Source organism: Aedes aegypti, chromosome 3, assembly GCF_002204515.2.
Source record: "Aedes aegypti strain LVP_AGWG chromosome 3, AaegL5.0 Primary Assembly, whole genome shotgun sequence".
Lineage (NCBI taxonomy): Eukaryota > Metazoa > Arthropoda > Insecta > Diptera > Culicidae > Aedes > Aedes aegypti.
In genome coordinates, this window is record NC_035109.1 from 33,450,553 (window position 1) to 33,477,111 (window position 26,559).

Genomic DNA, 26,559 nt, shown 5'->3' on the forward strand with positions numbered 1-26,559 from the left:
AGATGCGCCTTCCTCGGTCACTCGTCATAAGAAGTCCTTATTCGCGCCAAGTAGGAGTACTCTTCGTTCCCTCTCTTTCTCAGATTTAAACTGCTACGATCCGATATTCCAAAAATTCTCGGGAACAAGAAATTTGAAATTCTAACGAGAGCCCGCTCTCAGCCCGCTCCGTCGACAGGAGAACCAAAAAATTTGAATCTCAAATCTGTGCTCGTCGATCTGCGAGGAGTCTGCAGAATAAATAGTGCTCGCCGGGAAGCGATCTACTCAGTCATCGTCTCGACGTCGGCGCGTTCAGTCTCTCTTTGGTTCTGGAAGAAGGATACGGAGTGAAGTGTTGTACCTGGAACAGTGGTGATCAGTGCATGCAGAAGGATACTGCAGATTGTTGGAAGATAAGAAGGACACTAGGACAGTTTGTGAAGAACTTCTGAAGATTGTGACGAACTTCTGATGGAAAAGTGTGATTCTAGTGATCGTTAGAGAATAAGATACTTGGTGAAGTCCTTTAGAGGACTACGTGCGTAGTTACGCAAAGATTGGCCATCATGGAGGCTACATGGTGGATAGTGCTTGTGACATGTTAGTATATCCTTTACACGTTCTAAAACCAATTTGAGGCCGCATTGTGAACGAAAAAACGCCGGAAATCGTCGAATTCACCCCAAAATCAGACATGACATCATATTAAAAATATTTCCTTCGAAAGGAAGCGCCATCCTCCGCTTGAGCAGCTGGACTCGTCGTTATCAGTAGACAAGTACATTTCATAGTGCTTTCCCACACTTCTTTCCGCTATCGTCGACGAAAACTTCAAAACAGAGCACAAGAATTTGGACCCGGCAAGATTCATTCAAGACATTATGCTACGGTCGCAGGGCTGGTAGCAAGTCTATATTTGTAGACGTGGTTACTATTTTGATGCGAATCTTCAAAAAGCCTGTATTTTCAATGGGAGGTCTCCAAACTCTCCATTTGAACCTACACACTTAAATTATTTTACGGATTCCTGTGAAATCTCAACAGCTGAACGGTTCGGTAAGATAAATTGACGGAGTACGGTAATTTTTCACAGTATTCGGTAAAAATTCACCGGAATCCGTAAAGTTCCGATGAAATTACGGTGTTTTATTTCACCGAACTGTTCAGCTGTTGAGATTACGGTGTTATTCACCGTAAGATCTTAGTGTGTAAGTCTCGTTTTTCTCATTCTGCTCTCAGTGCATTCTTTTAGAAGCTCCAGAGATACCTTCAGTAATTTAGCAAGGAGAGCTTAGAGCAATTTCTCCAAGAAATCTGTGAGCAGTTCAACGCTAAAAACTTCAGCAATTTCCACAGTAATTACATTCACAGTTTTCCAGAGACTATCCCAGGATTACCCATGGATTCCTCTAGATATTTTTTCCACTCATTCTTCCACCGATTTCTTTTTCCACCAATTTTTTTTTACTAATTTCTCCAGTAGTTATTCCAACAGGTCTTCAGATTTTCAGAAGATCTTAACAGGATTTCTAACAAGTGAATCCTCAAAGAATTCGCTATAGTTGAATCCAGAAAACTTTTCAAGAACTCCTAAGCCGATTTTCTAGTTCTAGAATCATAAGGTGTTCTGTAGCTTAGTTTGTTGAAGCACGGATCTAGCGTACACGGAGTCGTGAGTTCAAATTTATGTCTCAATTTGTCAATTAAACACACACTGTGACTTCCAAAGGAAACCTTTGAGGAATCCTTCCAGAAAGTCATCAATAAGGTTAAGAAGTCCGTAAGGAATCAATAAATGAATTCCAAAAAAAGCTTTGTCAAATATTAGAATTAGTTTCTGATGAAATTTTGTGGACAAAGGATATAAAGAAATGCATACTGTAGTACGAGCAATAATACGTCTTAATGTCAAAAGTATTATTTGCCGTAATTACAAAAATGCAAACAGCCATAAAGAAATTTCTGGCTGAATTCGAAAAACTTGTATCTCCTGGTTTCTACTCGGTCTCTTTTTTCATACACGAGGCCTCAGAAGTTTCTATTTTCAAAAGACTTAATCGATACCAGCATGTAAATATGTTCAGAAATCGATCGTTTTTTTTTAATCATTATTTTAACGATTTATTCAGGACATCTTCAAAACATCTACAAGAATCCCTGGAGGCATTTTTGAAGAAATTCCTGGTTGAATTCTTGAAAGCGTTCCAAACGAGAATTTTGATGGAAGTCCTAGGGAAATCAATGTAGGCATTGTATAGGCATCAATGGATGAACTCCTGAAGAATTTAAGCTATCAGTAAACCGTGTAAATATTTGACTAGGATCTGACTACAATCCGAACATTTCTTTGGAATCTCTTTAGTGTCACCATGTACCACTTGCTAACATTTTTGAAAAAAAAAACAACTGAAAGAATCTTTAGATTTCCTTTTGAATTTCTGAGGTATTCTCTTGGGTAACCCTAAGGTTGAAACCTTGAATGTATACAAAACACAATTCTTGAATGAATACCATAAAAAGTCTGTAAAATAATCACTGAATAACTCCTGAAGAAATCTTATAGCTTTAATTCCTGAAGAAAAAAATGGGCGCATACCTGAATACTTGTCGTGATTCTATCCCAAATGCCATGATCCCGAATTTCATTTCCTTGAATGTCCTTTTTTTAGTTTCCCCTAATCATATTAAACCGTAGAAATGTCATGCATAGTAACTGTGCATTCGGGGTCTGGCATTCTGCAAATGGGTTTTGGGGTACATGGAGTAGGATCCTTGTCGTAATTTCACAAGGAATTCAAAAAAGAAAAAGTCTCAGAAATATTGTGAGAGAAACGTCTGATCAGCCTTTCTCAGGAATAAAACTCTTATCTCATTGTTCCTGCTAATCTTATTGTTCCTTGTTTGGGCTCTTTTTAGTTTCTGTTTGGTTTCTTTTTGGTCTCTCTATTTAAGCAAGAAGTCCCTAAACTTCCTATTTTCAAAACACTCAGTCGCTACCAGCCCTGCCCGGTCACTATCAGTGCGCGCTCTCTCAAGTAAAGCATAGAACAACAGTGACGAAGTAGCATCGATGCACATGGGATGCCGGCGTGCACGATTTCGTCATTGATAAGAACATTAATATTGCGATGAGGCTCGTTTCTCGATCGTCGTCGTCTTATCAACGGGATTCTGTGACTCAAAAGGGGGGCTGGCGCTTCATCGCAGACATACACACTCCTAACTCAATTTACCATTGACCCTAGGCTAGTAGTGCTGACGGGATCGCGCAGTGTGCCTGATGCGATCGAAGCTTCCAATTAAATTTCGAAATTTGCAAATTCAATTGATCAAATTGGACGCGTACGGATGAAAGTTCAAAGTGTTTTAATATTCTCTTGCATGTCGCATCCTCGTGGTGATCATTGCAGTCACATCAGTCAGCATCAGGCCCAGCAATGGATTCGATTTATTTCCCCCGAAGAACGAGCTCATCTATCGACTGGAGGCCGATGTCACGCTGGTTCCGGATCTTCATTCGCAGTCTAACTACGTGTGGACCATGATTGGGCGATTGCATGTGCAGCGGTATGATCCGATAAATTTGGCTGTAAAGGTGAGTTTTGAACTTCCATAGACTGAGACAAATATTGATATTTTCGTAGACTTCGTAATACGTACACTCCCGTGCATAAGTTTGGGTTCACCCCCTAAAAAACATGCAAAAGTGTTCAATCCATATCTCTGTGATTACACGTCCAATTGAAACTCTCTAAGTCGCATTCGAAAGGCAAAGAGTTATTCTTACTTCGTATGTATTTTTCCAAAAACATTCTTTGAACTTTATATACTAAATTTTTACTTAAAGTAATGACATTTTTCAAAAAACACACTGAAAAATCATATTTAATTTCCTCAGGATTGGGTCGACTAAAATTTTCAATCAAAGTGTCATTAGAATCGTAAACTTATATTCTTTGAAGAAACGCCACAAAATGTTGGCGGAAAAATCTGAAAAGTATTCAAAATCAATGAAACAGTCAGTCAAGTCATCGTGCAAAAGTTTGGGTTCATTCCTCAGTATGGTGTATCGTGCAAAAGTTTGGGTTGATTTTCCAATGTTTTTTGAAAAATGTCACAACTTTAAGTAAAAAATTAGTATACAAAATTCAAAAAATGTTTTTTGAAAAATACATACGAAGTAAGAATAACTCTTTGCCTTTCGAATGCGGCTTAAAGAGTTTCAATTGGACGTGTAATCACAGAGATATGGACAGAACACTTTTGTATGTTTTTGAGGGGGTGAACCCAAACTTTTGCACGGGAGTGTAACTTATAAAAAAGGCGTTTTTGTATACCTAGACATGATAAAGGAAACCTCGATTTCAATCAACACGACACACATTGTAACTGATTTGAAGCTCAAAGGCGTTACAAAAACGTTTATGACGTAGTAGATCGAAGATGCCGGGAATTGAGTACTTGTCTCTAGGTTTCAGGTTCATCAGCTTGTGACATGTGTTCTGCCTTGAGCTCATGTCAATGTTAAGAACACTGCTATCGAACCAGTCTCAAGTCCAGGCTCTTTGATTCAAGTGAGAAAGCAAAGGATATCGCCAATCGTCAGTATTTCCGATTTTACTGGATTTAGGTAGGAGATTTTGAACTCCACAAGGGAATTTTGAGATTTCCTTCCAATTCGCAATGAAAGTAGAATACCACATTTTGCCGGAAACTCTGAAAGATCACCATTTTCTTATGGCGACAAAACTGAACATTTGTTCAACGTCGTCATAAAAGGTCTCGCAAGTGAAGCACCTGAATAGATCAAAATTGAATAAATGATTTGCTTGGGGCTTGTCCAGTCTAAGTTATCATTAAATAACATTCTCAAGCATATTATCAGTTCAATGCTCTGTGATCGTAATCATAGTCATCATCGAAACTTCAAAAGCAGTTTTACTGTTCAAAAATAAAAATTATTCGATGAAAATGTGTTCACTGTATTTCGGTTGGAGAATAGAATACAGTGAACACATTTTCCTGTGATAGTTCTTGATTTTGAACGAAAACACTGCTTTTGAAAATTCCAAAATCGATGACTGATCCTGCCCCTTAAGGTAAAGATGAATCGAAGCCTAACTTCAAATTTTCAAGAGCACAAATCTGGAGAACCAAACATCCGCTTAAACTGAAAACTTAATCGATTGGTCACTAGCTGGTGGTTGAAAATTTGAGGTTTGGCTTCGATTCATCTTCACCTTAAGAGGAAAATAATTATTACCGTTATACACATTTTTTTTTTCGAAACCGCATTGCATTGCACTTGCCATCTATAATCCGGTGATAGATTTTCATGAGGATAACTTTAAATTTGAACGAAAAAACTGGTTTTTCATGTTTAATGATTACTGATTATTACGATTGTAAATAAAACACGCGTGTACCGGAGAACATAACTTCAATGATGATCCGTCATTCAGGTCCAGTGCGGCCAAAAACATTTTATGTTAATGAATCACAACGTATCTCTCATTCTTTGATGGAGTTAGAAACATTTTTATGAAATCTCAAAAGATGTGAATAAAAACGATTAATTACAGAAGGAAGTCATCTAGATGTTGAGGTCGTCCTACTTCCCTACGAGGCCTCTGTGCTTCTGGTTTTTGGGGCGAAATCGAATCTCCAACAGGTTTAACAGTCTCATTGGGATCATCTTTTTCCGTCAACCGTTGCAGATCCTCTTCCATTGTCCGTACCAGTGGCTTGACGTGGGATGTGTTCCTTTCCTTATTTTGCGGGTTCATATTTTTGAGCAAAACTTCATCACCTACTTTAATAAGGGACTCTTTAGCTCCCATCTTAGTGTCTCTGTACTGCTTAGCGTTGTACTTAATAATTCTGTCACGATCACGCATCTCTTCATCATCGCACAATTCCATCTGAAGATGTGGGATCAAATCTCGGAATCGACGACCAAACATCAATTGTGCTGGTGAAACACCAGTTACCGAGTGTGGAGTGACCGAATACATATACAGGTATTTCTGTAAAGCTTCCTTCCAGCTTGTCTTCTGCTGTTTGCTGATTTTTAAAGCTTTCAAAATCGAACGATTTTGGCGTTCGAATTCTCCGTTTGCGCTCGGGTGGTATGGTGTAGTATGCGTTAGTCTTATTCCCTTGTCCACACAGTAGTCCTTCAGTTCTTGACTAGAAAAGTTTCTAGCATTGTCGAACGTCAGGATGTACGGTAGCCCCATTCGTGTGAAGCTTTCGTCCAAGAACTTGATGATTTCCTTTGATGTCGTTAGCTTCATCGGTTCTGCTAGAACGTAGCGGCTGTATAAATCGATAAGCATAAAAAGATAAGCACCGTCCGGTAGTGGACCAAGAAAGTCACCAGAGAAATGAATCCATGGCGCACTTGGCAGGTCCCTGATCCTCAACGGCTTTGGTTTTTCGAAGGGAGCAACGAGTTGACAGTTGAAGCATGTTTTCTCTACTCAGACTTTCTCTACAGCACCATCGATGCCGGGCCACCCAACAGCTACTCTTAATCTTCTCTTCATTTTTTCGCGTCCGGGGTGACCACCCAGATAACACACGATCGTAAATGATATGATAAAAGAGTACAAAGGTGGAGGCGATATACGTACATTCTGCATATAGCCTTATGGCACATGTGTGTATATCGCCTCCACTATTGTACTCTTATACGCTATCATATACGAGTTAGTGTTCACTGGGCAACGTGAGCCAGCGTCAAGATGACTTCTCGGAGATCTTGTGGCACAACTATTCTGTTCTTCCGTAGGAGGATTTCGTTTGCGAAGCAGAGTTCACCTCTGAATGGTGCGTACTTTTTGATGCTTCCTTCCCATTTTCCATCGTGCAAAGCAGTATTGACACCTTGTAGTTCTTCGTCTTCTTGTGATCGTTGAATTATTTCGTTCATTGTTATTGCAGCTGGTTTATTCACCTCTACAAACGCACAAAGGTCTGCTACTGAGTTCCTGTCGAATGGTTTCCCGCCAAGGACTTCGGATAGCCGAGATAGAGGGTCGGCTATGTTTATCTTACCTGGAACGTACTTCATCTTGTAACGGTACGCTTGCATCTTCAGAACCCAACGCTCCTGTCGCTGGTTAGGTATGGATGTCTGACCAAAGATGTTGACCAGTGACTTGTGGTCAGTCAATATGGTAAAATGCAGCCCTGTGAGGTACATTTTGAATCTGTCTGTAGCCCACGCGATCGCCAAAGCCTCCTTGTCCAGCGTTGAATACTTCTTTTCAGACTTGGTTAAACTTTTGCTGGCGTAGCTAATAACCCTCGGTTTGCCAACGATGTTTTGTAACAAAACCGCTCCAAGCCCATTGTTACTAGCGTCAGTGATAAGGTGGTTGGGTTCTTTGAGCTGAAATAGCCCAGATATTCAGGTTTCACCAAAGCAGATTCAATTGTTTCAAACGAACGTTTCCCTTCTTTCGTCCAAGTGAATGGCAATCCTTTTACCGTCATTTGACGCAACGGTGCGGATAGACTTGAAAGGTTTTGAATGAACTTACCGACGTAGTTCACTAATCCAAGAAAGCTTCGCATCTCGGTGACATTCGCTGGTGGACGGAACGCTTGGATTGCGCTAACTTTGTCGTTCATCGGTAAAATACCACTGGCCGATAGAGTGTGACCCATGAAATCGACCAACTCCTTCCCAATCTTACTTTTGTCCATGTTTACCGTTAGCCCATATTCCTTGAGCCGATCCAGTACTACACACCCTTCGGTAATGTTCCTTTCGCGTTTTCGCAAAAACTAAAATGTCATCAATGAACATTCAGTCCTTTCAAGATTCGCTCGATCTCCCGTTGAAAGATTTCTGCGGCACAGTTCATGCCAAACATGAGCCGCTTGTAACGGTAATAAGCATTTGGCGTGACGAAAGTAGTGATCTCCCTTGACGATGGAGCGAGTTCGATCTGATGGAACGCCTTTACCAGATCTATTTTGCTGAAGTACTTGCAATCATCCAGATGCGGCATTATTTCGTCGAAGGTGGGTAATGGATGCCGTTCTGGAATAACCGCTTCATTTGCACGTCTCATATCAACGCACAAACGGACACTTCTGCCTCCATCCTTCGGAGTTACCACCAACGGGGACGCCCAGGAGATTTTCAGTGGAGCTGGCTCGATGATGTCCTGTCGAAGTAAGTCCTGCAATTTACACTCAACTAGCTCTTCCAATGGAATCGGCAGGCGTCGAGCTCAAGGGCGGAGGGCGGCTGTCAACTGGGAGTAAAATTGAAAAGCCGCCAACCTAAGTCCAGAACCAGTTTTAAGGCTTAACGCGGAAAAGTAAAAATCATGCTTCGCAAAATTACAGGTAATCAATGCGTTTGAAAGAAATTGTTTGCAAGCAGTTATTTGCTACGTGCTAGTGCAGTGCGCTGTTGGCAATTTAATCAGGAAATTCTGCCAAATTCCCAAAATAGATGTTTACGAGAAAATTGATTACTCCCTCACCATTGTTTGGTCGTAATTTAGTACGGTTGTTTACATTTTAGAACCAGCGACACCTTGGGGTAGCAATAAAGAGCCGCCAGTACCACCCTTGTCGAGCTGGCTGTTGTACTAGAAGCACTTTGGGGTCGATTTTTACATCTACCTGCAAACCCTTCACTTTTCCAACAGGTGGTTCTTCCTCCTTCGCGACGCTGAAAACTTCACCTTCAATTTTCAATATTCCCAGGTCCATCGACGTTCGCTTGGAAAGGAGATTGGCGCCTTTCTCATTGTCGACGACATAAACGTCATGATTTGAACGTTTACTGATGTCGTTTTTGAACGCGTACTGATGTCCGCTTTGATGATTTTGTGCACTCTGAGTTTGCCGTTCCCGTAGACTCGCAGAAACTTCCGGCCTTCGTAACTGCAACTGACTTTACACCCCTGTCTCTTGATGTTGCGCCATATGTCACGACTAATCACGTTTACATGGGCTCCAGAATCAACTATCCAATCCTGTTTGTCACCTCCGACAGTAGAAGCATTAACCTAAGAATGCTAATGTCGCTGCTGTTCGTGTTACCAACATCTAGTTTGCCACGAACTGACAGCGTGAGTACCGGGCATCAAAGTGTCAAATTAATTATGAAAACCAAAACAACAACATAGTATTGAACAAACAATGAAAAACCATAATTTAAGGTAATAATAATTGAAATCAGTTTTGTGACAACAGCGCCACTAGCGTTCTACTACTAATATTTCTATTCCTCCGACGTAACAAGTAACCTTGTCATGTTCTTCACCTGTGGCGCAGATTTGCTGGACGTCGCTGTCGCTGTTGTCGCTTCTCACAGTCTCATCATCGCTGGTATCCGTGCGATCGTCGTCGTCGTCGAGATTACGAACTTGTAGTACTCGGTTCTTCTTTCTCTTTTCTGCACTGCGTTTGCCGTTCAATTTGGTCTTGCACATCTTTCGGAAATGGCCAATAATATTGCACTTGTCGCAAACCTTGCTCCTGGCCGGACATCCCCGGTCGTTGGCATAATGTCCGGTATTGCCACACCGGAAACACATCTCTTTCTTTTTTTCTCGTTTCACTTGATATGCTTGCGGTTCATCCGAGTGGGTTGATAGCTTCTTCATTTCCTCCTTGTTACGCTTAACGGTTTCCAGAATACGAGCTTCTTCAATAATCGCAGGTACTGTTAACAGCTTTTTCTTCAGGATTATTTCGCGCAGCTCGTCGGAACGGCAGTTATCAAACACTTGTTCGGTGATTCACATGTCGAGGGCTCCTCCGTAGTCACAGATCCGTCCCTACTCGCGAAGCCGGCCGACGAATTTTTCCACCGACTCTTCTTCTCCCTGCTTCATGCTTCTGAACACGTAGGGTGATGTGCTAGTATCCATCGTATTAAGCATTGATCAGTGAGAACTGCAATTTTCCCAGTATTGCAGATAATGATGCTGATACAAACCGATACCAAACAATTCTTTCTCAAAACGGCTTTAGTATTGTACAATAACATTTTGATAAACCTTGATCTGTTTTTGGAAATAATGCAAAGAAAATGCATCTTACCGTATTCTCAATCCGTCGTATCGTTTTCAACTCCGTCGCAATCAGTTTCCAGATTCGTCTCACAACTTACGGCTCACTGTGTGTATTGAGTGGTTAAAACACAACATATCAACGCTATAATAAAATGTTTTACTAGAATATATAGATCTACGGGCATCTCCCTCCATTCCTTCAGTATGATGGCATATACTAATTTCCTTTAAAATTAATTGTTCGTCATCAAAATTCAGCCCGAATATATGAACACAATTCCTTTTGACCGTACAATTATGGCATTTGCTCACAGTACAGCGAAAACAACACAATCAAAGGAATCGTATTTTTACGTCGAGCGTCGCGCACACATTGATGCACACAAGTTTTTTTTTCTCAGTACGACGAATTGAACTTTGTTTACATTCTCAATTATACGCGGCGGTTGGGGAAATTTCGTAAAATTTGGTGATTTATTGAAGTTTTACGGCGTGTGATTGGAATGAAATCCTTCAGTGAAGAAGTACGAAGGTTTTCCATAGTGAAAATAAGTGCCCGGCGAAGTAAGTCACCCACGGGAGCGGGAAGAAACTTGTGTTGGAAAGTGGTGTGGCTCAGTCGATCGCTAAGCATTTCTCTCAAATCGTGTTCGTCCATGCGATTTCGGTGAAAAAGTGCAAAGTGGATAATTGAACTGAAGTTATTTACCAAAATACAGTAGTTTTATTGCATTTTTGGTGTACAAGTGTACAAACCATAACAGCTTTCACAAAATTACACTTGGATAATGAATCTATGTTGCAGGTAAGTTTGAATATCCGCCGTAGTGGAACATTTAAAGTTTGATACGACGAATAGTAGCGCTTACGACGAAGAAGAACAAAACCCTACCTGTAATATGGAATGATCGCCAAAGGGGCAAAATAGGCGTCCAGCAGTCGAATTGCTTCTCTATACACGTCAGACCCAGGAGGGGGTGGTGCATCGTGACCCTCGATTTCATAGAAAATGTCTTGCACCTCAGGTCCCGCAAAGTGCAGCAAGTAGGACCTTTTTCGGGATGCAAGAGCAATACAATTCACTTCCAGGAATAATTCCAGTGACCGCTTCCACTTTCTCAGACGGGTTCCGATCGATGACGTGTCGGAGACATCAAATTGTGCTAGCGAAGGTTTGTTGTCAATTTTCTTTTCGCAACTTTGGCGTAATCACTTTTTACTTTTCTTCATTTCCTTGCTTGCACACACTCGGTATTAGCAGCAGCTCGCACGACGATTTGAGGTTAGGTTCACTTTTTGACCGGTCTTCGCCTCAGCATTCCCTGTTACTCAACGGAAATCGCTTTTTTTTCGGATCCACACGGTGCCGAAACAAAACACTAATTTTTTTTTATCGAATTTAATCTGGTTCTCCACGAATTTAATCAAAAACCCAGCTTTCGTCGCCAAATATTACGATTGTAAATAAAACACGCGTGTACCGGAGAACATAACTTTAATAATGATCCTTCATTCAGCCTTAACTTTCAACGCTCCGTCATCGTAATCATCGAAACTTCAAAAGCAGTTTTTTTGTTCAAAACTGAAAATTATTCGATGAAAATGTGTTCACTGTGTTTCGGTTGGAGAATAGAATACAGTGAACACATTTTCCTGTAAGCTTGATTTTGAACGAAAAAACTGCCTTTGAAAATTCTGAAATCAATGACGGATCGTGCCCCTTAACAAAAATTAGCTAAATAATGGTAAAGCTTTGAAATAAGCAAAACTGACTTGGGAACATTCCCAGAAGCCTGTAGGCAATTTCCACAATCTATCTCAGTGCTGCAAATGCCAACAGAACAGTGAGGTCATGGTATTAAACATTGTGGCATGGATGCTAAATGCATGATTTGTGGTGGCTCTTCTTACACTAAGGACGTCTGTCCTAATGAAAGAAAGTAGCAAAAAGTTTGTATGTGCAACTTGGGGGACCATCATAAGTCCAACTTTTGGGATTGTCCTTAGAACGATTATCGTGCCCATATCTCTGTGGATGGAATCTCCAACAAAATTTACCTTCTTCTGCTAACATGTTCTTCTTATTGTTGCCATTACGTCCCTACTGGGAGCTTACTTCTCAGCTTAGTGTCCTAAGATCACTTCCACAGTTATTAGCTGAGAAGTTTTAATTTTTGCATTCGTATCTCGTGTGACAGGTACGCTGATATTCATGCACAGAGAAGTCAAGGGAATTTCCGTCATGAAAATATCCCACACCGACCGGGAATCGAACTCTTCAGCATGGCTTTGCTTTGTAGCCGCAGACTTTGCTCTAAGGATGGCCTCTGGCAACATGTCTGTCTCGTATTTGGATTTCTTATTTGAACAATTGCAACTAATGATTGATGCAATGTTCAAAACCGCAACTATAGCTGAAAAGTTGTACAAGTTGGAGTAATTTTCCAATATAATTTTTGAATTGTGTTTCTTTAATGGATTAAAAAAAACATTTTATTATTTTTTTTATTAGTAAATAGCTCTTCCTCTTTACTCTAATTTACTAACACTTAATACAATCAACTCTCCCTTGCTCAATATTTCGTATCTCGATATCAAATTAGAGTAAAACAGTATAAGTTTGTTTTCATGGCTACCCTTGAATCTTAGTCTCGACACTTGCCTAACTCGATGAACTCTTAAATATCGAGTTATGGAGAATTGACTGTGACATACTTATCGAACTTATTACTGGAATTTATTGCAACCTAGATTAAAACTTGAGCTTGAGTTTGATTAGCCGCCCTTGTCCGTCTCTGAACCTAGCGATTGCTATGAATAAATAGTTTTAAGTGTTATAGATTGAGAATGAGATAGAAATAAGTGAAAGACGCAACTACAAAGTACGAGGAAATGGACAGGCCTGCGATTGAACTGCCTGCTTATTAAACAGAAGAGGTACCTATCAGATCACCAACCCCGTAATTACAACCTAGATCTAAACTATAAAGAAATCCCGTCTTTTGCGTTTATAGTAATAATCGCCTGGATGGAGCGTGTGGTGGTGTTGCTCTCCTATAATTTCTCTCGGTTGGTTCTACATATAATCCTTCAGTGCGATGGTTTGAGAATCCAGAATTTGTAGAATGTTTCAAAACTTTTTGAATTTCCATTACTGTTTTGAAAACTTCTGCAAGCATTCCAGATTCAAGCATTCTTACTTGAGATGCTGCTCAAAAATAATTTTGATTATTGTGCATAGGGGAAGTGGTGGTAAAATGAACAGGGGTGGTAAAATGAACACCGTGCCTTTTACCGAGGAAAAACAAATTTCGATGAATTTTTATCACGCACGGACGATTTAGAGCATAAATCTGAGTGTTCGAGTTCATACGTAGGTCAATTGAAGTGAAAATATCAACAAAAACTAAGATCAAGCATGGGAAACATTCACTCGAATATTGCATTTCTCTCGCTCACATCCACAAGCGGTCAAGAGCGAGATTTCCGTTTCTCCGACCAAACTGAGTGTTTCAATTTCCAATGCGCTTTCTTCTTGTTCGCCGAGCGACAAGTTAGACAAAAACGGCAACAGAATGATTCACTACCGACTCCTTGTGCCGAAGGCATCCGATTGCTGTAGCGAATGATTCTTTACATTCCGATTCCGCACGAGTGGCATTCGTATATGAGAGCTGAAGAGCGTTCACTGACTGGTAATACACAAGGCGAAATGTTTCAGTGAACGCAAAATCTGTACATTCCGCAGGAAGCTTTCAGTGATCGAATGGCGAACGCGTTCTTTCGTGTCTCCAATTTAAGATAGGATAGGTGCTCTCTCCGCTCCGTATATCTTTTCATTTTCGGTTTATCTCAATCGTTTACGATTCGTCGGGATTGCGCTCACCCTAGTAGCGTTCGGCAGTCATTGAACATTCGGTGGCAGCAGATACTTTGCAGATATTTTATCGGTAGCGTTCGGGTGAGTGAGTGAATTTTCCCATGCTTGACTAAGATTATAGAAAACCACACTCAAAAAAATCGAAACGTCATTGCTACGTGAAAAATCACGTAGATCTTTGCAAATTCATTTTACCTCCACTTCACCTAACTAAGATAAAGATCACTAAACCATTCATAACAATCAAATAGTGACTCGGTAATGTTTACTGAGGTTACCTATCACGCTTACGTGGAATTCACGTAGGTGCCTGAGTTCATTTTGACATCTGCATAGTGTACGTACATTCGGTGTTGACTGTTGAGCTCAAATCCAAAGATGGCGCCCGCTTGATTTTAGAAAAACTTCAGAAGCTGCTGCTGCTTTGAACCCTGTGTAAGATTGATTTCAAGGTAAATATGCTTTGAATACCGAAGAATCCGTGCATTACTTCATATTTTGTACGTGATTTATAACCTCTATCAATTATAGCACGCGAAGGCTACAACAAGACAGACCAAACTTACAAAATTGGGGAAACAAACAGGGATCAAAATGCTCAGATTGACAATAAAAAGATCACAATCTGTTAAGTTTGTTTACATTTTCCAATTGGAAATTAGTTTTCTTCCAAAACCTATCAGAAATAAGATTGGTCTTTATTACAGTTAAATTTAATGCAAAACCATCTAGGTCCTATTGAAACGCTTTGTAAAGGCTACCGGAAAATTCACGTAGCTCTTACGTTTAGCGACGGTAGAATGGACGAAGTTCAAAAGTTCATGCGTTCATTCTGGGCTACCTATGAGTAACGTAAGAGCTACGTGAAAAGTGAGATGGAAAAAAATCACGTATGTTTTCACGTAACAATGACGTTTGGATTATTTTGAGTGCACGTTTGAAAATTAGAACTGACGTAACTTTAAGCTCGGAAGGCTTCAGGTTTTTCAGTGAGGTGAATATCGGTATGATATGATGTCAAATCTGATACCTTTATAATTCTTTTTGAATGGGTTACAATCATTAATGGATTCGACAAATCAACACCATACATTTTTTTTATAATTAGTTGAGGTTAAGCACGTCTTCTCTTGTTCGTTGGAGGTCATTGTCTATCAAATTGTCGCTAATGTATATGACAAAAAGATTCTAAAGATTCGTAAGTAGAAAACTCCTCTGTATGACGAAGTGTCCCCTACTTCAAAATATATTTTACTCAATGATATAAGATAACGGTACTAGCCTGGAAGCCGCTAATGAAATACAATTTACTACTTGATTTTTATTTGAATTCGTGTTCTTGTTATCAAAGATATATTAATTTAATTATGTGAGGATGGCTGTCTTCACAGATTCATTGTTACATTTTTCGAACTGCTGATAATGCTGGTACTGAATTTGTTTTCACATGTTAATGTCAGAGACCTCTACCGCCCTCTTTCAAAAGCGTCATATCAATTGATGATCAACTTATTCTGGAATGGCACTAGACTATTATATTGACAACTATTTATAAATGCATCGCTAAAGAACAGCCGATATTATTTTTGGTGGGCAATGAAAATTTTCAGAAATATTTGTTTTGCTCACGTTTTTTGTGTGGTGTTCATTTTACCACCAACTGCTGTTCGTTTTACCCACATAGTGCAGTGCAGGTAAAATGAACATTTGCATCGCTTTTTGATAGCGATGAAAAAATGGGGAAATTTATCTATTTTAGTCTGAATCCATGTCGCTGCTATATATTACATCCCTATTTTCAATGTTATGCGATAGAACTACACAAATTCCTCGTTTTTCTATCAGAAACAAGATGATTTCCTTAAGGTGTTCATTTTACCACCCCTTCCCCTACATATAAATATAAAGTTAGTAGTTAGAGTCCTCGGCTACAAAGCAAAGCCATGCTGAAATTTCCGGGCATCGTACCTGCCATACGATATACGAATGCGAAAATGACAACTTTGGCAAAGAATCATAAGAACACTAAACTGAGAAGCAGGCTCTGTCCCAGTGAGGACGTTAATGCCAAGAAGAAGAATAAAGTCAAATCCTAGTATCTAGAAGTATTGATCAATTTGAATTGAGGACACCTATATTTAACTTACACTATTTCAACTCAAGCATCTTCTGAGGATACTTCCATATCCCAATAATGCTCAATACCTTATCTCATCCTAGATATCCCTAGACGACGATTATTTCCCGAATCAGAGCAATGTGAGCGCCCTGCTGGAACCGTTCCGGGTAGCCCTGGCCAATGACAGTTCCGTGTTGAGTGTCTTATTCAAAGAAAACGAACCCATCTGGTCCGGAAACATTAAGCGGGCGGTGGCGTCGCTTCTGCAGGCCTACGGCGATAGTCCAGGAGCTTACGTGGTAGACGAACAGGGCATCTTCGGAAGCTGCCCGACGGAGTACTTTGTGGTGAACAAGTCCAATGTGTTTGAAATCTCCAAAACCTACGATATGGGCAGCTGCAATATCTATCCGGGTGCGATCTATTTGACGAGGAGTAACATCCCGTTGAACATTTGCACCGCCAACAAGCAGAACCAGGCAATCACTTCCAGGATAGCGAACTACAAGCTGAAGAAAGTGGAACCGTATCGTTACATGCTGTTGGAAATGGACGGGACAATGCGGACTAACGTGCGGACGTTTGAGTCTTACTATCCCCAGTTCTTGTACACAAAGATTCAACTCAAGTATGAAGCACACAGTGTCATTGAAGAACAGGAACAAGTGTTCAACATCGCTCAAGGAATGTCGCTTCTGTTCAGTCCCATGCTGTTTGTAAGCCCGGATGAAGAGGCTACTGGAGGAAGAAGCCCCAAATCGAAGGAAAGCTTGGTGAAGAAGACGGCTGACTTGTTGAATACCTTGGCCGATAATTTGGAATCGGTAGATTCCAAATTGATAGAACCATACGATGAGACTGTTTCGGAAATCATACGATTAATGGGGACGATGGATCTGGAAACGTTGAAATTGTTGTTCGAAGAGATTGATTTGGGAACCTCATATCGACAAGAAACAGCCAGGAATATTTTGCTGGAAATTATTCCTAGAACGGGAACCTCTCCAACTATATTGTTAACGCGAGATTTGATCATAAACCAGCAAGTCAACCCAGCGACCGCTGTGCAACTATTGATCTCTTTACCGTTCTACATGTCCGAACCGTCGTACGAGGTGGTCAAAGAGTGTGAGGTTTTCTTGAGTTTTGGTACTGATCGTCCAGATATCAAGCATGCGGCAGTTCTGAGCTACGCCACAATGATCTACAACACGTTTATTGCTGGTAAAATGACTGCCGACAATTTCGAGAAGTACGTCAAGATCTACTTCGATATGTTTTTGAGTAAGTTTGGTGGCGTGTGTATGATAGGAGAAATTCTAATCAGATTCTTTCTGCAGATAGTTTCGAATACGAACAGCAAATGCTCTACTTGGAGGCGCTGGGAAATCTACAGCTAGAGAACGTAGCCGAATACTTGGATCCGATCATCAAGGCAGACTATCCGCAGAACACCGACATTCGCTTCTTGGCCATGTGGGCAACAATGCCAACGGCTCATCTGCGGCCGAACCAGGTTTATGAAACGTATTGGCCCATCTTCCACTCGAAATCGAGCCCCCTACAGTTGCGAGTAGCTGCCTTTACGATGCTACTGATATCCAACCCGACTCCTGGCCGGCTGCTGGGCTTGTACAGCGTGATCAAGACCGAAAACGATCCACACATGATCAACTTCTACCGAACGACGGTGCTCAGCATTTCGGAAACGACTTATCCTTGCTATCAGCATTTGTAGGTTTACAAAATCATCAGTTCTATCTTGTACCACTGATAAAATTCTATTCGTATTCCTAGGAAACAACTCCTTGCCTACATGACCCGACAGCTTCCCAAGGCACCACCGTCCAAATACTGGGTAACGGGAAACTATCTGTTCGATTATAGGGATCGCAAGTTCCACATTGGATCGATGCTGCAGGCCCTACTGATCGGAAGTCATAGGACCGATCTGCCCATGATGGCTTATATCAAATTTGACACCGAAGCTCTGGGTCGATTCACTGGACAACTGGGGGTATGTGGAAGTGACGTGTCTTATAAACAACAATATTCTAACCCCTTTCTTCTATTTAGCTCTACATCAAAGCACGTGGTCTAACGGATGCCGTCATTCATCGGTTAACCAAGCTCAACTCTGGCTATCTGAAGCTCGATCGGTTAACCAACATTTTGAAATCGATGAAAATGCCCACCTCGAACCCAACGCCGCTTCACTTTGAGTTCATCGTCCAGTTTGAGGGAAAAGCCGTCCTGTCGTACCATCTCAACCAAACTACTTTCCATAATCTGACGGACGGAGATCGTAAGTATAATGCAAACATCATTCAATTCAGGGCTGGGCAGGTCCCTGGCCCACTATGCAAGTCTCTGGAAAGTCTCTATACTCAATGGATGGTCTGCTAAGTCTCTACCAAAACAGTCTTTTTGCGATTCCGTTGCAAATCAATTAAAGAATCACTCCTATCTCCTGATGTCTCCTCTTTTTTTATTTCGTATTTTAATACATTGCTTTCCGTCCATAATTATACAAACCTTCTTCTTTCGACCAGTAATCAACCGGATCAATTTCCTGCTGAGGGACAGCCACATCAACATGCAAATCGTTCGACGCCCGTTCATGATCAAATATGCCTTGCCGACGCTCATCGGAACCCCAGCGGACATTCTGATTGAGAATACCGTCCTGGCGACCATCCGAGGAAACACCACTCAACAGATGATGATGGACAAGGTGGCTCGCAGTAACCAGGTAGATCTGCGATATTCGTCCTACGCCGTCGTCAAAATCAGAAGCTACAACCCGATCGAGGACATCGAATATTCAACCATTCGCGAGCAAGGCTTCCTAGTGTATATCCCCATCAATAACGAAATCGTGTGGGATATTGCTAGTAAGTCCATTAGCTATGCGTTCTATCGCCCAGATGGATTGACCAGTGGAATATCGCTAAAGAGTAGAACGAGAAACATCCCTTCGGACTCTCTGGTGCAAAGGGATAGACTTGAACCGAAGGAAGAGGAAATAGCTGGCTTTGGTTACGCATTTGAAGACTTGGGTATTCAGTTCATGGCCAGAGCTCACGAGGATTACACCAAAGACAACGTAATGTTTATGTTGGAAACGGATGTCCTGGATAACGCCAAGGTCCTATCCGGTGCACCGTTTTCCTTGGTCAACCACGTTCTAAGGGTCATCAACCTGATTCAACTGAATACGATCCACATCGGGCGCGATAAGCATTTGACTCTGCTCGTGTCCAACAAACAGAAAACTCGTCTTCAAGGAACTCTCAAGTGGGACGAAGAAAATTACTCAAAGCAACCGAACGTACCGGAGAACGAAGTGTTCCGCGTTAATCTGATTCTGGCGCACACCATCCCGAAACCGGAAGGCGAAGGCAGCCGCGACGAAGTCAAAGTTCTGCACAAGTGGGAGCTCACGTCGCAATACACCGACTACAAGAGCAACAATGCGGCCAAGTTCTTCTTTTCGCTAACCCGTCAGGAGTGGAACAGTTCCAACTGGAAGGTGAGTGTTCTTTCGATTCTCTTTCCGATTTAATTAAACTCAATTATAATCAATTTTCAATGTCCCCATGTGGGCCATGTTACGTGTGACTATATTTTACTACAGAACATTGCACAGCGCATTGGTGTACATAGCGGTGTGAACTGATTTTGAGCTCTTTGGTTTGGGTTCAACGAAAAATGAAACCTGATTGCCTCAAGTTGTAGCGATACGCGCATAAGCCTACGATTGCCTTACAGTTTCAAACTTTTAGGTATTTGGTAAATTAGCGTTTGTCAAATGATTTGATCAGGTTCAGCGTTTCACTCCGCGGGTTGTTCTGCGGAGTCGTCTTCTGCGGGTGCTGAATCATCAGCTGGTGGGGCTTCACCAGGTTCGGTAGATTTTTCCAAATCAATCAGCTGTTTGATACCGTTGTACATCTCGCTGACTGCATCGAACTCTGTTAGGCCTAGTCGTCGTTTGTTGGATATGTCAAAGACGCCCCCCTCCGAGTCGGTATGTTCTCCACGGGTTCCACGTACCTGCAGGTTGAACTTCGCGGCTTCTTCCTCCAGTTTGGCTCGATTAGAGCCGAGGTTGGGTAGCTTAATGTGAACTGATGCTCGGATTGTTGTGCCCAGATTGGAAGGACAGAAGGTCAGAAAGCCAAAGCGGTCATGGCGCGAAAATGCCACGTCTTTGCCGATGGCTTCCACCGCATGGACCAAGCGTTGATAGATGGCACCTATGATGTGTGAGAGAAAGTGATGAATTAGAGTGACACTCAATATTAATGTCTTCTTTTTTCTGGTCTAATGTCCGCATTGCGTTGAGCCGAGATCGATTTTTCACAACCACGCGGCGAAGTTAGTGAAAAAACGATCTTCGCACCTAGGTTAATCCATTAATATCAATTGATTAAAGATTTAAAATTTGTAGAGTTGACTGTATGGGAAATTCAATTTTGGAAATACATATGCAAAAAAAAAATGGATCATGGGTCAGTCACCAATCCTGTTAATCTCAATGTTTCTTTGGGTCTTTTTGAGGCTTACCATGTTAAAAATGGGTAAATTCAACCTTCCAGTCGTCGCGCGATGTGGCACCGCCAGAACCACCGTTGTTGTGAACGAAAAGCGAGTTTTTTTTACTGTGATAAAATTTTTGATAAAACAAGCGTTCGATTTTGGCACGGTTCGATTAAGGTAACATGAAAATGTTTAGCATGATGCCAAAATCGAACGGGAACTGTTCCATATATGTAGTGTACAACCAATTAAATTTTCAGCTTCATCGGTTCACTGAAATTCGAGATTTGCTTCTGCAAAGTTTTGATGAAAATTGTTAGAGTGAGACAAAAGATAGGGAAATCAAGAAGGATTCAGCCCCTCTGACTACAGAGTACAATGAACCTGCCTTGGGGAAAATAACACGGGCTCCCGTGTTACCTTAAGGAACATCGAAATATAGGGCCCTATTTTATAAGTCGAGTCGACCAAAAACGACTTGCTCGACTCGGATATGTCACTCGAGTTTATCAACAGGCCTTAGCATTATTCTAGGTTAATTATACATTTCTAAATCCCCTGGTGCATCGTAACTTATTACAAATAACACTTTTTGTATGAAAACATTTAGTTTCCAAATAATGAATGAGTTCTAAAAGGAAGTTTATGTATTTTTTACCCTACTTGACCCAGAGATGTTCTGGAATAACTTTGTCAACAATCCTCCGAATGTATACTTTCTCATTACTCATAAAACTACAACTAATAGTGAAGCAATCCTCAAAATTTCATTAAAAAATGTTGAGTTATGCTCAAACACGAGCAATTTGAATTTTGTATGTCAGCCCCGTAGCCTACGGGTTAAAAGTTTGGATAATTACCACGTGATCACTCATTCTGCAGTGATTATGATCTAGAGCAGGGTTTCCCAACCGGTAGTCCGTGGACCCCTAAGGGGCCGTGAAGACCTCTGAGGGGGTCCGCGAAGCCATTGTAAATAAGTGTTAATTTTCTTGATTGATGAATAAATGTGAGTATTCTCCCAGGCTTGACACGCTCCCAAAACGTTAATTCGTCCGCTGGGGTGTGCTGCTGTCGTCATGATTATGGTTTTCGAAAGCGATGTCAAACCCATTCGTGGTTTCAAAACATTCGGAAGAATATATTTATTTTCACCGCCTAAGTGAAGTAATGTATGAAAATGAATGAGATCCAATGGTAGAAAACTCATTTCTCTATCTAATGATACTTTAGATGCAGCGGAGAATGTTCCGATACGTGTTTTATTCAAGCGCAAAAATCGCACAGGCGAAAGTTTCAATGAAACTAACCTCACATAGGGGAAGGGGTGGTAAAATGAACACCTTAAGGAAATCATCTTGTTTCTGATGGAAAAACGAGGAATATGTATAGTTTTATCGCACAAGATCAAAAACAGGGATGTTAGCTAAAACAGGAACACGAATTCAGACAAAAATAGCTAAATTTTCACATATTTTTATCGCTAGCAAAAAAGAATTTAAATGTTCATTTTACCTGCACTATGTTGGTAAAATGAACATCATGCAAAAAACGTGAGCAAAACTTATATTTTTGAAAATTTTCGCTGCATTCCCGAAAATATATCTATAAATGATTGTAACCCATTCAAAAAGAAATGTAAAAGTTTCAGATTTGACATCACATCACAACGATATTCGAGGTTGGAAAACCAGGATATGTGAGGTTAGTTTCATAGGAACTTTCGCCTGAGCGATTTTTGCGCTTGAATAAAACACGTTTCGGGACATTCTCCGCTGCCCCTATAAATACCATTGGGTTGATAAATGAATTCTCTAGCGGACGAATTGTCGTCTTGGGAGCGATTTGTCGCGTTCAGTTTCGTAAATGTATTGTAAAGAAAAAGAAAACGTTTGTAGGTTAGAGTAGAATGTCTGCCCAACCTTTTTAAGCTACGGGCCAAATCGCAGATACAATTTTACGTGGCGGGCTATGTGCGTAAATGTTGACATGAAATCTGAAAAAATATCAGCATATAACTTTTGTAAAAAAAAACTGCTAAGCATCCTGCTGGATATAGTGAAAGTCCCATTCAAAATCATGCAAAACGATTGCTCAGGATATGTTGATGAATGAACCCCAGAATTTTAAGATTCTGGGAAAATTATAAGATCATTCTCAAAATCCTACCTAGAATTTTATTTTAAGATCACGAATCGAAACGTGTGAGTTTCCTGATAAAGTTTTTGCGAAACCATGGGAGAATTAAGTAAAAATTCTTTCCAGGATATTAGAAGAATTGTGCCAAGGATTCCTTCAGAATCTCGCCAAATTATCATTTATAAATCCTACCTTGAAATGTCTGAGAAAGTAGAGATTTCTAAAACAAAAATATTCTCATAATTCTATTACAATTTTTTCTGAGACTTTGTCAAATTCTTACCTAAGGTTGTGATTTCCCAGAATTTTAGAAAATTACGTGTCCTTGCCAGAAGTCTATGGAGTTCTGTTAAATATTCGGTGAGAATCCTGCCGATAAAGTCGTGTCAAGAATTCTTCGAGAATCCTGGCAAAGATTTCGATAAAATCCTGTCTTCAAGTTGGTAATTTTGTAATCTGTTCATTTTTTGTTAATAATAACTTTTAAGTTAACAATTTTTGTCAAGACAAGGAAACAGGTAGAATAGTCAACGAGCCAAGTAGGAGAAGATTCTTAAAACCCTCCGCGGGCCGCACAAAATGGGGTCGCGGGCCGTACGTTGGGCAGCCCTGATGTAGATGGACATGGGTCAACGGCCAAAGGTTCGGGGTCAACGTTCACCAGCAAGACACTTTATAAGTCTTATGATCTTCAACGAGAACAGTCGCGCTTTACAGCAATTGCATAAAGTTGAAGTGACTCGCCGTGAAGATCACTTCCACTCGAGTCGATAATTGTCACCTCGCTATAGGAGATCGACAGTTCTAACCTCACGCCACCTTAGTGTAACAGCAAAAGTGGAAAATGCAAAAGTTTCTTAGGAATTTTATCTTGTACTTCTCGTTTAAGATAAAAGTTTATAAATTACTCAAGATCTATGATGTCTCGAAGGTATCCCTAGAAAATTTCTAGGAGATATTTCAAATAATGAATCTGTTTGAAGAAATCCAGAAGCTACTGTTTCGTTTCAGCCAAATTGTTGTTGAATTTTGACGATTATTAGCTATTTCTAAGTTGATATATTCAGCTGGACCAAGCTGAGGGTCATGGGTTCGAATCCCACTGGTCGAGGATCTTAACGGGTTGGAAATTTTCTCGATTCCCAGGGCATAGAGTATCTTCGTACCTGCCATACTATACACACATGCAAAAATGGTCAATTTGCAAAGAAAGCTCTCAGTTAATAACTGTGGAAGTGCTCATAAGAACACTAAGCTGAGAAGCAGGCTCTGTCCCAGTTGGAACGTAACGCCAGAAAGAATGAAGAAGAAGTTGATATAAACAGTAATTCACGGAGTTATGCCTACTATTAGTAAGCACGAAGGCTCAAGATCCCCCCACCCCCAAATTTTCCCCTTCTAAACAAACGATGTGCATATGAAAAAGTAGTCTCTAGGCAAAGAAAGCTCTCAGTTAATAACTAATAAGACCACCAAAGCTAAGAAGCAGGCTCGGTCCCAGAGGAGACATTACACCAGACAGAAGAAACAAATAATGGATTTTAAGAGTATCGACATCCCTTTAACTCCCGAATGTTGATCCAAAACTCACCTAAATCGCCACCCTTCTCCATGGAAATGATCCGCAAGTGGTCCTCCTCGTTCACCCACACGACAAAGCTCATCGCTTCGTTGTAGTAGATGGCCCTTCCAATCGGCCAAAACCGGCACGCATTGCCCGACTGCAGGAACCGATCGCCCTCCTTGAACAGGTAGTGATCGTCGATCAGCTGTTGCTTCAGCTCATCCGACATGGTTTCCAGCGGGTGAAATTCGCCTTTAAGGTCGTCTTCTTCCAGTCCCGTCAGTACGGTTTTAATACGTTCCATAATCTCCTCGTACATGGCCATCTTAAGGCGTGGATTAAAGGGGAAGCCTTCAATGGATCGGCCACAACGAACCCGCGTGGATATGATGAACTCGTTCTCCGGATCCAGGTTTTCGAAGGTACTGGCATCTCCCCAGTCGGAAGACGGATGCGGCGCTTCCTCCAGGTTGATTCCGTGATATGCCTCAATTATGGGGTTGAACAGCGGAGCAAACAGTTCGTAGCACTCGGCATCGGAAGCGTAGATCCCAACTCCGGAATCGTGGTTCTCCAGCCCGGATTGGATGCAATCCAGCAGGGTCGATTTGAGTGTCGTTTTCTTCTGTTTCAGCTCATCGAACACTTCCTGGGTGAGGTGCTTCTTAAGCAGAGACGAGCATTCTTCGTCCTCTTGGAGCTTCGCGAAACCTTCCTCGAGGGCCAAGGCCACTTCGCTGTCCGACCGCCGGAGTTCCCCTTTGTAGGAAATGATTTCCCGTTTGAGACAGCAAATTTCCTGCTTGGCGTTTTCCAGGTCCACTATCATGGTGGCCACTTCCTCGTCCGTAGGACAAGTCTCGCACATGATCTGCCGGATGAATTTGCACGCATCGTCTGGCTTTTCCTGCTCTTGGTACAGTTTGATGAGGGCCTTCGAGAGACAATCGATGGCCCCTGCTGATTCCAGGTACTTTCGGAAGGCTTCACGCTTTTGCTCCAGCTTCACGGGGGAAATTAATCGGGAATTAAATAAGGATAGTAAAGACCATAACCAAATGGACAAACTTACCGAAGTCATGGTTGAAATTTCTACAGGCTGCAAATTTTACTAGAATTTCTCACGGAACACAAGAATTTTTACATCCAATCGGGATCAAGTTCCAAAGTTAAATTTTCACCCTGATGGAACCATCCAAACAATGGCCTACTGAATCGAGAAAATAGGAAATTCCTGCGTAGAGAAAGAGGGATCGCCATGGCGACAACGAAATCAACATCAAATGCCACGAGGTCGCGGTCACAAACGTTGCTGATGGCATGCGGTTACTTTGTTGCTTTCCTTCGGAGGGGGAAAAACGCGGGAAATGATTGTGGGCGGGAAAACGTGTTTGTCCTTGCAGGGGGACAGTGGAAGGCAATCAATACCGCCCTTTTATAAGTTTGTTGTCTTTTTTATCTCTTTTGTATTGATTAAGCTACGCTCGATGACGGATTAGTTTGGATTGGAAGCCGTTGGTCTTTATGGAAATACCATTCTTATTAGCTGCTTGAGCACGTCAGGAGTTAATCATCAATTTTTACTTCTTTTTCCCGATAAACCTAGATAGCCGCGTAGTGTCGGTAGCGGTTGTTTCAATTGGATAAGAATTAATACTACGGACTGCCAGTTCCGGTGTCAAAAGTCTACCTCACAGATGACCTCTAATTCATGGTATGACGCAGCTTCATGCTTACCGTGCCTAAGAATGATTTTTTAGGGGAGTTCGAAAAGAAAACCTAACCGCAAACGGAGCCTATGGAGTACCAGGGCGCACATCTCAGTATTGTGTCCTTCCTGTGCTACCCGGGGCCATTGTGTAGGCGAGCTTGCGTTTCTCCGAGATAATAAACTGTCGTTCAGTCTCAAGCTTGAGGTTAAATAAGAGTAGGATTATGAATATGTTGTTATTTAACTTAAATTATCATCTATATAGTTTTGCATTATGCGTTTTACATAGTGTATTCCGTGCTTTTTCGCCTTTTACGACCTTCAATAGCTACCTATATGTTTTTTCATTGCTGATCTAGGTATTTCGTGCTGAGATTGCAAAAAGCTTAATCTTGCCTAGTTTGGGTAGTGGCTACGGTTGGGATAGCTCCGACCAATGTTCAGCATAAAAGAACAGCAACGATCAATATTTGTAGACTCATGCAAAATGGTACATGCTAGTTCGAGAACATTACCTTTGTAAGAGCAACTTCTATTTAGGTAACCTTGTGGACCCAGTTTTTGCTACATTTAACA

The 26,559-nt window shown here is 41.3% G+C and overlaps 2 protein-coding genes across 2 annotated transcripts in view; one reads left to right on the top strand and one right to left on the bottom strand.

The window, feature by feature from the left end:
* Positions 1–259: 259 nt before the first annotated feature.
* LOC5567373 (vitellogenin-3) overlaps positions 260–26,559 on the top strand; it is a 39,979-nt gene continuing 13,679 nt past the window's right edge. The window contains exons 1-7 of the mRNA XM_021848802.1: positions 260–582; positions 3,393–3,577; positions 16,129–17,311; positions 17,368–17,761; positions 17,825–18,044; positions 18,104–18,332; positions 18,580–19,559. Coding sequence (XP_021704494.1) covers positions 549–582; positions 3,393–3,577; positions 16,129–17,311; positions 17,368–17,761; positions 17,825–18,044; positions 18,104–18,332; positions 18,580–19,559 — 3,225 coding nt within the window. The 5' untranslated portion in view covers positions 260–548. The remainder of the gene's footprint in view (positions 583–3,392; positions 3,578–16,128; positions 17,312–17,367; positions 17,762–17,824; positions 18,045–18,103; positions 18,333–18,579; positions 19,560–26,559) is intronic.
* LOC5567374 (arginine kinase) lies at positions 19,608–25,591 on the bottom strand. The gene is made up of 3 exons (XM_001657339.2): positions 25,345–25,591; positions 24,300–25,275; positions 19,608–20,286 (listed from the first exon to the last, which is right to left on the bottom strand). Exons 1-3 carry the CDS (start codon positions 25,351–25,353, stop codon positions 19,862–19,864), a joined length of 1,410 nt encoding a protein of 469 aa, XP_001657389.1. The 5' UTR covers positions 25,354–25,591; the 3' UTR covers positions 19,608–19,861.

Excerpts from the sequence above, each read along its gene's own strand:
- LOC5567374 (XM_001657339.2), bottom strand. Across the intron at positions 20,287-24,299 it reads GGAGAAGGGTGGCGATTTAG|GTGCCATCTATCAACGCTTG; the intron begins GTGAGTTTTGGA and ends CACACATCATAG.